The sequence below is a fragment of the Brassica rapa genome, chromosome A06, assembly GCF_000309985.2.
Source record: "Brassica rapa cultivar Chiifu-401-42 chromosome A06, CAAS_Brap_v3.01, whole genome shotgun sequence".
NCBI classification, from domain to species: Eukaryota; Viridiplantae; Streptophyta; class Magnoliopsida; order Brassicales; family Brassicaceae; genus Brassica; species Brassica rapa.
The window spans coordinates 28,289,956-28,305,794 of record NC_024800.2 but is presented as its reverse complement, the minus strand read 5'-3'; the positions used below and the strand labels follow the sequence as shown (position 1 = coordinate 28,305,794).

Genomic DNA, 15,839 nt, shown 5'->3' with positions numbered 1-15,839 from the left:
AGACTCAGATCCCAGCAACGTCCTTAGCTTTCCTTTTATATACTTATTCCTTGGATTCATCAAGCCGATCAAAATGCATACATGATCTCTAAAATTTCAACTTTACGCCGCCATAGAAGAGATCAGACGTGTTCTGGTGCAAATAAGTCGGATATAATAGTGGAGGAAACTCACTAAGATTAAGGGTATGACTGGTTTCCCCGCTACCATCCGCAAACGCAGCTTTGTAGTTGTTGGCGTTTTGCAACAATCATTCAAACCGTTCTAAACCATTTCAAACCGCTATAAACCTCATAAATTCAAAAGCTGGTTCCAGGTAGCGTTTGCGGTTGCGGGAGGATAATTTCTTTACTTTAAAAAAAATAAAATAAATACAAAAATAAAAATATTAAATAAAAAATTTAAATTGGAATTATAAAAATACTAAAACATATATATATATATATATTTTAATTAATATTATAAATTTTAAAATAAAAATATTTTCTATAATTTTAAAAAATTTAAAACTATAACTTTCTAAAATAATTTTTATATTTATTATATTATAATTTTAGATATTTTTATAATTATATAAAATGTAAATATTGTTAATTTATTATCTAACAACCACTATTTGGTAGTTAACCAGTCATAAATATCCCGCAAACGCAATAAGTTCTAACCACAGAACCATTCGTACAAATCTTTTAAAACCGCTAAAAACCATAACCACCCGCATCTGCAAACTTCCGCGCGTTTAAACCAATCAGGCCCTAAGTGTTACCTTGGGTTTTAGTAAATTAATGATAAGTTTTGTACTTGGAACTCCCTTATCAACACGATCTACTACTGTAATCACGATTTGATCGACCCATAAGTATTAAGAAGCTAAAGATCTTATTCAAATCGCACTCCGAAACGTTTACAAAAATGAGAATCTAGGCGTCTTATTTATATGGCAGTTAAGAATTAGCAAAGACTTTTCCACTCAGAGTCTTTGCTATCCACGTTGACCAACCTTGTCTCGTATGTTTCTTCTCCCCCAAGCCTCCATCATCCTCGTTGCTCTGTTCTTCCTGCGAACTGAAACCTATCTTTTTTTTTTGAAACCTATCAATTACTCATATTTGTTGCTCCATGGTTTGTACGTTCGTCCTTCGCTCTTGACAATTATCCCAATGTAGGCAACTGAATGAGCATCTTTTTGCTCTCTGTCTTCCCATCACCACAAGAATATGTGAAAAATGTAATCCATGCAAACAGAAAACATGTAAATGATAAAAAAATGATGGTCAAATGGTGCTATTAAGAATTACGTCTAAAATACCAGCTTGAAGAAGAGCTCATACCTGACTCTCCATGAGGACAATAAGAGGAAGATAATCAAAAACTTCAGTGAAATACTCCCAGACATTTGCATTCCCGTACTTCCTCAAACATTCCTCATAGAAACCAAAGCTGATTCAGAGAAGCAAAACACATATCAAACAGGGTAATGCTTTTTGATTAGTTAGGAATAAAAAGTATGCTCGCTGAGAGTCACAAGTTAGAAGACATCATTAAGCTAACTACAAACGAAAGATTACACTTGAGTAATCTGCTTGCTCTTGTGATTCTCTCTCAAGATTGCAGATTTTAGAAAAGTCTGAGCAATTTTCAAATTATATATCAAAGCAAATGATATACGACACAGAGACAACATAAAATTTTCAATCTTTAAGATAGCAGTGACAACAACTAAATGCGAAAACAAACGACCAAGGAGATCCATACCTCTAGGGGAAGCAATTTTTGAGCAAGTTAAGAGGATCTCAAACATATAAGAACAGATCCGTCGTCTTAGAACCACCTGACATTGTCGGGAAGCCTCTCAATGAGCCATACGAAAACAATATTATTTCGTTGAGGCTGTGTTGTTCATTGCTGGGAGCTTGGAGATTTATAATCGCAGCGTCCATCGGTTAGCAAGGAGATGATAAGCTCGATTGAAAGCTTGAGAGTAAAGTACATCACGTTAAATCTCGGTTTAAAGTACATATTAATGAGAGTGGAGGACGTTACGGAGAGTTGATCGGCGACGTTATTTGAATCAGTCGGCAGCTGAGCTGTGAAAATCCAAGTTCAGAAAATGAGGAAAACCCTACACTTCAATGGGCCTGAACAAAACATATTTTAAAAACCCAAATGCCATAACAAAACATTCGAAACTGAAAATTCTTAGTCTGCCACGTGTCCAGAAATGCCCCATATAGAAAAATGATGTGGAAGACTAAGGTGAGAGAAAACTCTCCTTTATTAGTATAGATCTTAAACTTTAATCAGTAAACCCTTATCCAAATATAAACCCTAAACCCAAATAAAATAGAACAAAATAAATAATATAGTACATATTGGTAAAATTATGAAATGTTTATGATTGCATGGAAAAAATTAATTTTGACTTCAACCATACCCCCTCATCTTCTAAATACTAAACCCTAAACTATAATCACTAAACCCTAACCCAAATACGAAACTTAAACCCAAATAACAAATTTTAAAAAGTACATAATATTACGTAATATTAAACTACATAATATAGATTATGTAGTTAGAACATGTAACGATAGTTAAAAATATGTAACGATAGTTAGAACTTAATAAAATTACAAATTATATATCTAAACAAAATATAGAACTTTTTAGTAACCGTCAAAAGGATTGGAACATGATAAAATAATATAGTAAAAGAAATGATGTGATTCTAAAAATACTACGAGTTACTTTGCACACAGTTAATAATTAAAAATCGCTTAATCTTTTATTTTATTTCCTGAAAGTTGCACCGGTTGGCTTTGGGGACAAAACAATATTATTACATAGAGTGGAATGTATGTATAGAAAAGATAGAGCATTTTGCTATTTGCCCAATTATGTTTTTTTTTCTTGTCATACAGCTTAATTTCCCATAAAACAAAGAGCCCTAAAACAAATTGTTATGCTGATAGAATAAAATATTATCTGTTTATCCTTGTAGTTGGAGGTCTTCCACTCCCACGACATGCCGACTTGTTAATCCCAGGCTGTCACTTAGCGAGCCTTGCGCTTTTGTCCGTCCATTCATTTTCTTCTTTTACAACATACAACAATACAAACACATACACCACATACGTGCGGTCTACGCGTGTATGTATACGTTCAGTATTTTGGATATAGATAGATATGCATGATGCAAATAAATTAAGCTGACATGGAATGGGCCAGATAACAAAATAAGGATTTGGTCTAATCAATTAAAAATCAAATAAACAAAAATAAACAAAAAAAGTATGTTTTCACAACGTGTTTTCCATATATTTATTTGTTTAAAATCTTAAATTTTTCTGTTACGAAAAAAATCTTAACTTTTTTACAAACATGTTGTTCTTAAATCTTACTACACTTTCTTCTTCTTCAACGTGTATCACAACCCCAACATACAGTTTTATAGATAGTTATTTTGTCTCAGTTATATTATTATTATTTCTTCTGTTTTATGATTCTAGTTTTTTTTTCATGATATCAAATAATTCTTTTATGATGTGAAATATTGTTCGCTCCCTTCTTTTAATTTGTCTTTTTGACCAAAAAAAAACTTTTAATTTGTTTCAAGATACTTATTTCCAAGGCCGACCCTAATGATGCACAATGCATGATGCATTATTTAATTCACAGTAGTATTTATAGTTCACCGTAGACGAATCTAGTAATCTATATATAGATTATCTAGTTTAGAAATCTACAACTACAACACATGGTTTAGTTAATTTCATTTTCTCAAAATTAAGTCTGAATTCCGCGTATATATTCCTAATTAAAAGCAGTAATCTTTTTCTAGTTTAGAAAATACTAAATTTTTGGCAATAACAAAAGCGTTTCATTATTAAATTCAATTATACTAATAGTCTACTACTAATTAAATGTAATATATACGAGTATAATAAATTACTAGATTTTGACCCGCGCTTGGAAAGCGCGGATTTGTTTTCAAAATTAAATATATTTTTTAAATGAATTTTTATATAAGATAAGTTAAAGGTTAGAGCATATTTTTCGGAATCGCGAACTGAACAGTATCAAACTGAAGTCATACTTCTCTGTAAGACAACTAAGTACCACCAACCATTAGTTAGTCGTGGGTATTGGTTAGTCTCGGTTGCTACCCTAAAACCATTTCCAATAATTGGTTTCGATGTTTCCTTTAAAATTGAACTATTTTCAAAATTTTCTAAAGGAAAAAGGAAGTAATATTTTTTCTAAGAGAAATTTCAGAGATAGCCTTTTTATTTTATTTTTTCAGTAAAAGAACCAATAAGAAAAAAAAATGACCAAAAGAAGTTTTTGCATTCTTTGATTCTTCCTAAATGGAATCAAAAAAATTTGAAAACAATATTTTCATGCTCAATGTTAACCTTTGGAAGTGAATTTTCTCTACTAACTTCAAATGGTATTTCAAGATCACGAATATCCTTAATTTTCATATTATGTATAATTATACAAATATCAATTATACTATGTATCACATATATATTTTTCTAAAAACAAACTAACTATTTCCCAATTGAAAATCGTGACTAGAAAGCTTCAAAAGCATGTTTCATACCAAAGTTTAGCAAAAAAAGGCATGTTTCATATCTATATGGCATACTTTTAATATATTTAATATATGCTTTGTATTTTTATTATTTTAAATTAATTAGATGAAAGTAATAATATTAAAATTTAAAATTAGTTAGATAATTTTAACACAGGTCATTTATTTAAGAAAAATTAAAATTAAAGACCAGTTTATCATTAAAATTATTTTTCTGCGGAAGTATTTTTTTCAAATTTGAAATAATAAACAAAATACCATTAGCCCACTTGAACAAAATTTCTTTAAAATGAAACAAAAATGAAAAATGAGACGATATCAAAGATCTAAATATTTATAATATACATTAATGCCTTAATGGTAAAAGAAAAAAAAACATTTCGTTGTTAACTAACTATATACAAATGTTTTTGTATTTTGAAATTTGTTTTTAATATTAATATATATTACACTTATCGGGGAAAACAACTCTATACAAATTTGATGTGAGTTGTGTTTGTTATTTATGGTAAAGCTAGGAGTCATCACAAGTTTAAACATCTCTTATAACCCTCACATCTTAATTTAATAATCTATTTTTCAAAAATATCCATATTCTGATCACACAACGGATCATACATAGCTGTTTAAGAGAAAAATAACTATATTGAATAGTAAATTCATAATCATATATTTGATTGTGTAAAGAATCAAATTTTTGTCGGCAAATGATAACTTATGCCAATACCATCTCATTACAACCAGACCACAACTCATAGGTAAACATTTTTTCTCATCCATATAAAATCATATAACTCTCGACCTCTGCTTCCCATTAAACTCAAAACTTCAAACGCAATGGCAACCATTCATCTAACTTTAGCTCGTCTCCTCATCCTCGCCGCTGTCTTCCTCTCCACGGAGATAACTGCTCAGCCCGCCGCTCCAGCTCCTGGTCCTGCCGCTCCGACCAACATCACGGCGATCCTTGAAAAAGGCGGTCAATTCGCTACTTTTATCCATCTTTTAAACACAACACGAGTCGGAGACCAAATCAACATCCAAGTCAACAGCTCATCAGAAGGCATGACCGTGTTTGCACCAACAGACAACGCTTTCCAAAACCTTAAACCAGGAACCCTAAACAAACTAAGCTACGACGACCAAGTGAAACTCATCCTTTACCATGTTAGTCCCAAGTTCTACACATTGGATGATCTTCTCTCCGTAAGTAACCCTGTAAGGACTCAAGCTTCAGGACGAGACGGCGCGGTTTATGGACTTAATTTCACCAGTCAAGGGAACCAAGTCAACGTATCAACCGGTTTCGTTGAAACACGTGTCAGTAATGCATTAAGAAAAGAACGTCCTCTTGCGGTTTACGTGGTGGACATGGTATTGTTGCCGGAAGAGATGTTTGGAGAAAACAAGGTCTCGCCAGCGGCACCTGGTCCAAAATCAAATTCTCCTGATGTCTCCGATGACCAAGAGAAAGCAGGGGCTCCATCGGATAAGTCTGGCTCCGGTGAGATGAAGGCTGGATTAGGGTTGGCTCTTGGACTTGTTTTCTTATGTTTGAAACTCGTCGTTTGATTTGGGTTTCTATATGTTCTTTTTCTTAATTTGTTTTTATATATTTTATTTTATTGTGGATTGTTATAAAAGAAATTTTGTTGGATATGATGCATGGATTGAAAACTGAAATAAGAGGTTATATTTCAAATTGTGCGTATATGATTATAGAACTTTTGCTGTTAATTTGATCTTAAAATCGAAAGAAAATCGTTCCAATTAAATTAATTTGAAAACAGAGTAAAACAAAACGAGAAGAATCTCACAGTTCATAACAAACGACTCCTGAACATTATTATGTTTAGAACTTTAAGTGTCACCAATAAAAGAATAATAAGAACGAAAAGAAAAAAAGAAAAAAAGAAAAAAAGGAAAGAGTTGAAAGAAAACAAAATGATAGTAACGAAGATTGTTCATTTCCTAATTTAATAAAAATATTTTTTGTTCTATAATATTTTAAGTTAGAAAAATGAAAAGAAACAAGAAAAAATGTTTTTTCTTAACAATAACTATCTATAAAAGAATTATGTCTGCATGTGTAGGCAAAATTCCTAGTAAAAAAAATACAATATATTTAGTGTTGTGGGTAAAATTAGTTACTACAACCTATATGTACTGTTATAAACTTAATTAATTGGAAATTTGAATCTGTTTCAAAACAGAGGCAAGACATAAAACATAAATATTCGTGTAGCGTATTTGCTAGAGACATCTTCAAGTAATTATTACCACCATCTTCATCTTATGATTTGCATATAGATTATGCTTTTACGAGCCAAAATCTCCTATATATTATTTGAGAAGCATTGCAACATTTTTTTGTAGCCACGTGTCATCACTAGAATGATTCTTAGAATCCTTAGAGAAATAGGTTGGTCCATCTAAATATATAATAAGCTTTTTATTAAACCACAATAAATACATTATTAATGTGCTTCATTATTTCCTTAAATAAAATTTCGAAATTGCCTAATGTGGCTAAAGTATATATGACAATTAATGATTTTGAATAATAAAGATTTGATAAAAATAAGTGTGTATTATAATTATATTTGTTTAATTTTAAGCTATTAAAATAAATTAAACAATCATAGTAACTATATAATAAAAATTAAAAAGATTATTTATATATTTATTTTGAATTTTTATAAAAGAGTATAAATTACTAAAACTATTCAAAGTTTCACATTCAAATTTTGTGATCTATGATTTAAAACTTTTGTAACGATATGATACAAATAATTAAAAAATAATATAAGTTGAAAGTCTCATTTAATAAGTATCAAAAATAAAAGATATATAAATATATGTATTATTTTAAATTAAACTATATGCCATATAAAAATACATAAATATCTTAATTTTGAAATTTACTTTGAACATTTTTTTGATAAAAAATTTGAAAAAATATTGACAACTTAATTTTTAAAAATATTATAAATTACTTAAACCATTAATTCCACTGTGAAAATTTTGTTATCACTAAGTTAGACTTTTTGCTATAACAGATAAAAATATGAGCAAAAAGCATCATCTAACAAATATTAATATCAAAATTATACCATATATATGTTACTATCATTTAAATTTAATTATATATCATATCAAATAGAAAAAATATTTTTTCGATTTATAAAATTTATTTATATGTTCGCACCAATTTAATTATATAAGTAGTATATAATGACTTTTTAATTATTTAATATATATTTATTATTTCATAATATGTTATAAACATATAATATATATATATATATATATATATATATATATATATATATATATAATGTTCATCCCGCGCAAGGCGCGGGTCTTAACCTAGTATAATTTATAAGCAAAGAGTCCATAAAATGTAGATCAAGGAGACGTCAAAAAAAAAAAAAAATGTAGATCAAGGTGGATGCCAGAAAGGAAAAAACTATGGAACAAAGTGGGCCAAAGTTTTAGCGTTTTGATAAGTTCAGATATTTTATAGGCCAAAGTGGGCCAAAATTATATTTTTTTATTCCATTATTCACGAATGCATATATAACGTCAATTTCTTATTTAGTGATCACTCAATGATCGAACAGTAAGAAAAAATTAGTTATCATCACTTCAACCATGAGAAGTATGTTCAAAATATCCAAAAAAGGTCTAAATACAATGTAAATATTCTAAGTTCTATGCATATAGGCATCAGCATCATATAGACCTAGAAAACATTAATTAGAATATTATGATGGTAAAATGAAATTGTTTATTATGTCTTTGAGAATTAACAACCACAATTATACAGATAACTCATTAACTCTACATGTCTTTCTTCCAGGAAAAAAATAGAAATATTTTTCTCAATTACCATTAATTAATAGATAATCTGAATCTTTATCAACTTTGTGGAAAAGTTTGGAGACGACTTTATCTTTTTGTTACTTTTACGGCCCATGAAAGAGAATCTTTTGTTAAGGTCCATTACAATTTTTCACAGGAAGTTGCATGGAAAAGGCAACAGCGAATACATAACCTGTAATTGAACGATTATAGACACAGTTTTTGTTGTATAGACTGTTTTAGCTGTGATTGGTTGTGTTTATTCGCTTGATTACTAACTGGAGGAGACGAGGAGTTATTTATTTGAAAAGGACATGTAACTTTGAGATTTAAGGATATTTTTTTACCAAAAGATTTATGGTTCTTGTTATAATGTTTTAGCTAAAAACATAAATAAACGTCGGTTAATAGTTTATGTAGCACGAATTTATCATCAATTCTAGTACGAAATAGTCTATGTGTCATGAACTCTAGTGCCAACAATATTTCACAGACCATATAAATTATTTTACATAGCATATGATCGAAAATTCATGGAGTCCACAAAAATAAGAGCAGCTTATCCGATTCATGTATTAAAACACATACATATAATTGATTCTTAATTATCATCACTCGTAATCATTGGTCTACATATATAACTTTTAGCATGCATTGCTATCGATTTTAATAAGCTTTTTAGTAGTATGTATACAGTGATGGATATGTATAACGTTGGTAATAGAAAAGGCAAAAAAAGCAAAATATTTCTGTCTTCTAATATTTGTCCATAGTGATTGACTAAACGTATTGGATTGATCAAATTGGGAGTAAAAACAATAATACCATTATCATTCACTATGTGACATATGTATACTTTTTACCCTAATCGTCTCTTGTTTATTTGATATGTGTCGCCAAAGTATAAGGCCATGAATCTTTCCTTTGTCTTCTTTGAAATGTTGTTTATTGATCGCACCCTCTTCCATTTATATATACTGTGTACGCATCTATTTACTTGCTGTACATGTATAACATTAACATGCATAGATAATACACATATGAAACCTTTAACTTTGAACTCCAAATTTAAACCCTAATATTGTATAATATGGGTCAAAAGACTCAAAACCTATAGAAGTTCTCATTCTAGCATGAAATTTAATGATCCGTAACTCTATACGATTTCATATTGTATGTATAGATGTATGCATGTGTGTTATCTATTGACATGTTTGTAATTTGTAGTGTGTGTCTATATATTCTATATATGTTATTTGAATATAGTTGGCACTCTATTATTTTTATTTTATTTTCTCTCCCAACGAACGAGGCAAGATCACAAAGGGATATGTCTCCATTTTAACCAAATAATGCATCTGCGAAAAGTATATATTCTTCTACTTTCTTATGAACCAAGAGCATGTGGTATATCTGTAATGTACCATCTAGATCCACATCTGTCTTACTTTGCAATTTAAGCTAACTCTATATATACTGTGACAAAAAAAGAAGAAGCTAACTCTATCTATTTTTTGAAATAACAATTCTGAAAATTTGCCAAATATAACTACCATACATTGTTCGAATTAGAACATTATTCTTTTTTTATAAGGATTAGAATATTTTCTTTCAAAGATCATGTACGACATGAATCAGTATGTATACCCAATATATATTATATGTATACATGTTTGTATTTTGAATATTTTATGTCTACGAATATCTATTATCTATCAAAGCAAAGGGAGCAATATTATATATGTTACAAAGTCTCGAAATTGTAGGAGAATATTCTGGTGTCACCATAGTTCAAGAAGAAGACTCCAAAAATTAATAGTAAAAAAAGATTCACCAATTTAACAAATAAAAAGACAGTCTTAAAAACATCATTACATTATGATTAAAGTTTAAATATACTCAAAAGAATTGTTAATTAGGTCAGCCCACAAGCAGTCGACTTCCAAAGCCTTAACCTGCCTTTTGTCAGTTCTATGTCTCACCTTTATTACTTTTAATAATACTATGATAATTCACGTCTTAGCTTAGGGCAAAAATAAATGATAAGTAATTCTTATTTGTTCGGGGATCGATTGGAATAAAACTTTAATGAGATGAATCAGCGACCTCCTAACGAGGTAAAACCGTTGATATTTGTAGAATTCACTGGCTGATGTTCTAGGTGTTGGTTTTAATAGTATCATGACGACGCGCATTATAAAATTGTGCATTTCATATAAACTACAAATTATAGTATGAAATAGCTGCTTAGTATGATCAGGTTTAATAACCATCCATACAGGCGCTATAGTTATTGAGTGGCTTGATGTGTCATAAAAATAATTTTTAGCTTGCCTAGAGGTTTTAATAAAAACTGATTTCATGTATAAAGATAATTTAAGTTAGAGCTTGTATAAGCTAACAAGAATGAAGAAGATAGAGACAGCTGGAAATGGTATATCTGTCAAAATGTAGTGATAATATGATGTAGAAGTTCTGTTTGATGATATTCCAAGATTTATAGTATACTCTAACTATGAGTTACGTTGCTGGAAGATAAATTCTCAAAGATACCGATATATACTAATTCATGGTTTGTCGAAGAAATATCTCAAATCTCATATATATATCTCACTTTTTCCAAAAGAAAAAAAAACGCTTTGTAACTTTTTTTTTTGGTGTAACGCTTTGTAACTTGTTATAACTTTCTTAAAGAAAAAGAGGGCGTAAAGGAATGGAGACAAAACTATTAAAGAAAATATATGAATAATTATACTCTTTATACAATAAAGTCACCAAAGTTTCTTCTTAAATTCTCAAACAATATTTATAAAAACAAAAAAAAACTTCTTGTTTTTCTAATATAGAAAAACTAATTAACAAAATACGTACGCGAAATTAACTAACGTTAAATTAATATGTTCTGAAAAGTCAGTTTCTTGCAAAACAAGTGAAATTCGATAAGAAACTAACGGCTCTATTTCTCTCTCCTGGCGATAGGAAAGGGGATTAGGTTTCCGACCATCGTTCCGCCGTCGGAGGGCTCTTCGCTCGCCGGCAATCCCGCTTCTTCGTCTCAATCTCTTCTCCTTCTCATGTCTCTGGTGTCACGATGCTCCTTTCGAAGAAAAAGTATCGTCCACCCTTTGCTCTCTCGTTCAAATCCCGTCGCTTAATTCGCTTGATTAAGAAATCAGCCATGGTAAAAAAAAAGATCAAGTCCATCTCGCTCGCCGGTTTCTCCGAAATTGGCGCTGCTGCTCCTGGTTCATCCTTCATTGGGACGGATCTTTCTTTGTTGGCTTCTTCCCCCGCCGGCTCGGTTCAAGTTGCGTCTGGTTCGTTGGGTTCTGTTCAATTTTCTACTGTTTCTCCCCCTGTGCCTAGGGTGGTTTTGATGGAGGATGCTCTGATTTCTCTTCCGTCTTCTTCTTCTCCTCCAGCGTTGGAGGTTCGGGTTCTCAGTGAAAATTCTCCTGCTGTTCAGATTGATTCCAAACCTTCAGGGGTTAAAGCATCTGAAGGGATGAACTACACAGCTCTTCTCAGAAGTTCTGCTCAGCTACAAAAACTAGGTACTCCTGTAGAGCATGTGTCAGGGGCTCCTTTTGTCTTAATCCCAGACGAGAACATTGAAGCTGCCAAGATTGAGTTCAAGGACTTCATCTATGCTCGTTTTCACGGTGATTACCCCTCGATGGGAAAGATTATTGGTATAGTCAATGCGGTTTGGGCAAGAACAGGTCCACGGATTTACGTTCATAACATTGGACAAGGTATTTTTCTCCTGCGAGTCCCTAATCCTAAAACTCGTGAGGTCCTACTGTCTCGTACTTGTTGGAATATTGGTGGCCTCCCCATGTTTGTAGCTCCTTGGGCTCCAGATTATTCTCCGGAGGAACCCCCTCTCACTAATGCTGTGGTTCCGGTTGAACTGAGAAATGTGCCTTATCTTCTTTTTAACAAGGAGAGTTTGAGTCGGATTGCAACCGCAGTTGGTTAATTACCCAGAATCGCTTGCTCCGGAAACAGAGCGTAAGGAAAACTTCGAGGTGGCAAAGCTCTTTGTCAGAGTTGACCTTACCGTGCCTCTTCCAAACAAAATTATCTCCGGTTTCTCTAATGGTAGAGAGGTGGAGATTGATGTTTCCTCTCCGTGGCTGCCACTTAGATGTGATTTGTGTAAAAAATTTGGTCATAAATCACTAAATTGCAAAGACGGGAATGATGTAGGCCCTGCTGGGATGGCACATCGTAAGGTCTCCCCTCCAGAATCATCAAGAAGACGTTCCAAATCAAGGCCAAGTCGTTCTACTGAGAAAAAAATTAAGCAAGGGTCTCTTCGGTACGTTCCTGTGATCCGCTCATCTCCGGAAGTCTTCAAGGATAGTGAATCAGTCACAGTCCCTGCAGTTACTGCTGAGGCAAACCTAACTGCTTCCACTGCCCAGGAAGCCCCGACTCTCGACCTGGAGGAAGGTGAAATTTGTCAGGATGATATGGAGGAAACTGCTGCAGTTCAGGTTGCCGATACTATACTAGACAATTCTGCTCAGCCGATAGGTTCTACTCCAACTCCTGCTGCCGACGGGGTAGAGGTATTACCTGGCTGTGATCTCTCCGATACTAACGCGATCAATCCTTCTACTGAGGTGGTGAATCCGGACCTTATTGTACCTTTGGAAGTACCGCCAGAGGATGTGGCTCATCTGTCAACTGATGCTGAAGAACCACCTACTCAGGATTCGCTGTCAGATGAAAACTACTGTCCTCCTGAAGATGATGAGAAGGACAATCCTTTTATCCTGGTTAACCACAGGAAGAGTAGCCGCAAGGCTGCAAAACGCCATTAAAAATTTAAGTATGTTTTTTGCGTGGAATGTAAGAGGACTGAATCATACAAGACGCCACACGATGACCAAAGATTGGATTAATATCCATAGGCCACTTTTCGGAGCTTTTTTGGAAACTCATATATTGGAAGGTAATAAAGAGAGAGTAATAGGAGCTATTCCAAGGGGATGGAAATATTTTGTCAATTATGCAGATGATGCTTCCGGTCGTATTTTCATTGTTTGGGACCCGAGAGTCCTTCTGGTTATCTATGATGCAACTGCTCAATCAGTTACTTGTGGGGTTTCTATTCTATCGGAGAACATCTCCCTCACGGTAACCTTTGTTTATGGCTACAACTTGGTTGAGGAACGGAGGAGTATGTGGAATTCATTGGTTGAGTTACAGGATTCATCTCCAGTATCCTCTCATCCTTGGGCTGTGTTGGGTGACTTTAATCAGATGTTGTGTACCTTTCATCACTCCAACCACCTTATCTCTCGTGTTGATGTCTCGGGAATGGACGAGGCAAACATCAGTCTCCAGGACGCTCAGCTGTTTGAGGCACAGGCTAAGGGTTTACCGTTCACATGGAGAAACAGTCAGGATGTTAGTCCAATATCAACAAGAATTTATCATGCCTTCATTAATCAAGCATGGTCATCGTCATTCCCTGACTCGTTTGCGGAATTTCTGGATCCTTGCCAATCTGATCATACTCCTTGTCTGTTCCGGTTGCCTTCTCTTCAACGTCAGGTTACCAAACCTTTTAAATTTTTTCATCATGTTACTGATCATCCTGAGTATACAGAGACAGTAAGAGAAGCTTGGAGCACAGCTTTGATCACAGGTACTGCTCAGTTTAAGCTCATCCGTTCCCTTAAGCTACTGAAGAGACCATTGCGACGCTTAAACAAAACGCACTTCAGTGGTATATCCCAAAGGGTTAAGAGTCAGAAAGAGAAGGTTGACACTCTCCAGAGAGCTCTGCTTACTTCGCCGGATACTCCAACTGCTCAAGAGGAGCATGTCGAGAGGGATAAACTGAATGTGCTACTTAAGGCAGAAGAAAAGTTCTACAGACAGAAATCACGGGTTCGTTGGGCTGATGTCGGGGATCGCAACACTCCGTTCTATCACAAGACTGTGTGTGCTCATGCCTCCAGGAATCATATACACTACCTCAAATATGCTACTGATCGGACATTGTACTCATATGAGGAGATCAAGTCTCATGCCGCTGATTACTTTCAGGGGATCTTAGGCTCTACGGACCTTCCCTCTTCTCCGGTCTCTCCCGAGGACTTGCAGTCATTACTCCCTTTTCGTTGTACGGAGCTCCAGAAAAATTATTTAAAACGTGAAGTTACTGAAGCTGAGATCAGAGCTACTATGTTTGCAATGCCACTAAATAAGAGTCCAGGGCCAGATGGATACTCCGTTGAGTTTCTTAGAGCTTCATGGGATATAGTTGGACAAGACATCATTTGTGCTGTGAGAGAGTTCTTCCGCAATGGCAAACTTCTCAAGGACATGAATACTACTGCCATCGCCCTTATTCCCAAGAATCCGGAAGCTTGTTCTCTCACTGATTATCGCCCTATCAGCTGCTGCAACGTCGTCTACAAGCTTATCTCTAAGATCATCGCAAATCGCCTCAAGCCTATTTTGACAGAATGCGTTAGTCCTAACCAAGCGGCGTTCTTAAAAGGGCGCAGTTTAGGAGAAAATGTTTTGCTTGCAACAGAGCTTATTAAGGACTACAACAAATCTTCTTGTCTGAGGAGTGCTATGATTAAGATTGACATTCGCAAAGCTTTTGATACGGTATGTTGGGACTTTGTGATAAAAGTTCTGCAGGCTCAACAGTTCCCTCCAATGTTCATCACCTGGATAACGGAATGTATCTCCTCGACGCGATTCTCAGTGGCTATTAATGGGGAATTTGCTGGTTTCTTTGAAGGAAAGAAGGGCCTCCGTCAAGGTGACTCAATATCTCCCTATCTCTTCATTATGCTCATGGAGGTTCTCTCCCGTCTGCTAGACAGAGCTGAAGTTGATGGTTCTTACAGTTTACATCCTCTATGTGCTTCCCCTAAGCTCACTCATCTTCTGTTCGCTGATGACTTATTAGTCTTTTCTGATGGGTCGCGGGTATCTACTGATGGAATCAAAGGGGTTATGAATCAATTCAAGGAGTGGTCTGGTTTGGATACTAATCAAGCCAAGTCAGAAATTTTTTATGGGGGTTACACACACGTTCAAGTCATGGAACTGAGTCAACTTTCTGGTTTTCGACGAGGAGAATTCCCTACTAGATATCTTGGGTTGCCTTTAAGCCCAAAAAAAATTTCTGCAGCCACGCTTCAGCCTTTCCTTGACCGTATAACATCTAAGCTGCATTCCTGGACTGTCAAATTTTTATTTTTTGCTGGGAAGGTAACGATGATCTCCTCCGTGATTTACGGTATGGTAAACTTCTGGAGTTCGGTGTTTGTGTTGCCTAAGTGGTTCTATGCTAAGGTAGACTCGTTATGCTCGGGTTTTCTTTGGAAGAACAGCACAACTT

At 33.9% G+C, this 15,839-nt stretch overlaps 1 protein-coding gene across 1 annotated transcript; it reads left to right on the top strand.

Moving 5' to 3' along the window:
• The first annotated feature begins 2,860 nt into the window (after positions 1-2,860).
• LOC103827925 (fasciclin-like arabinogalactan protein 13) lies at positions 2,861-6,515 on the top strand. Its single transcript, XM_033272427.1, has one exon. The coding sequence runs from the start codon at positions 5,432-5,434 to the stop codon at positions 6,164-6,166; it is 735 nt and encodes a 244-aa protein (XP_033128318.1). The 5' UTR covers positions 2,861-5,431; the 3' UTR covers positions 6,167-6,515.
• Positions 6,516-15,839: the final 9,324 nt, after the last annotated feature.

Bases quoted from the DNA above. Each gene is read 5' to 3' on its own strand.
- LOC103827925 (XM_033272427.1), top strand. From the start codon at position 5,432: ATGGCAACCATTCATCTAACTTTAGCTCGTCTCCTCATCCTCGCCGCT.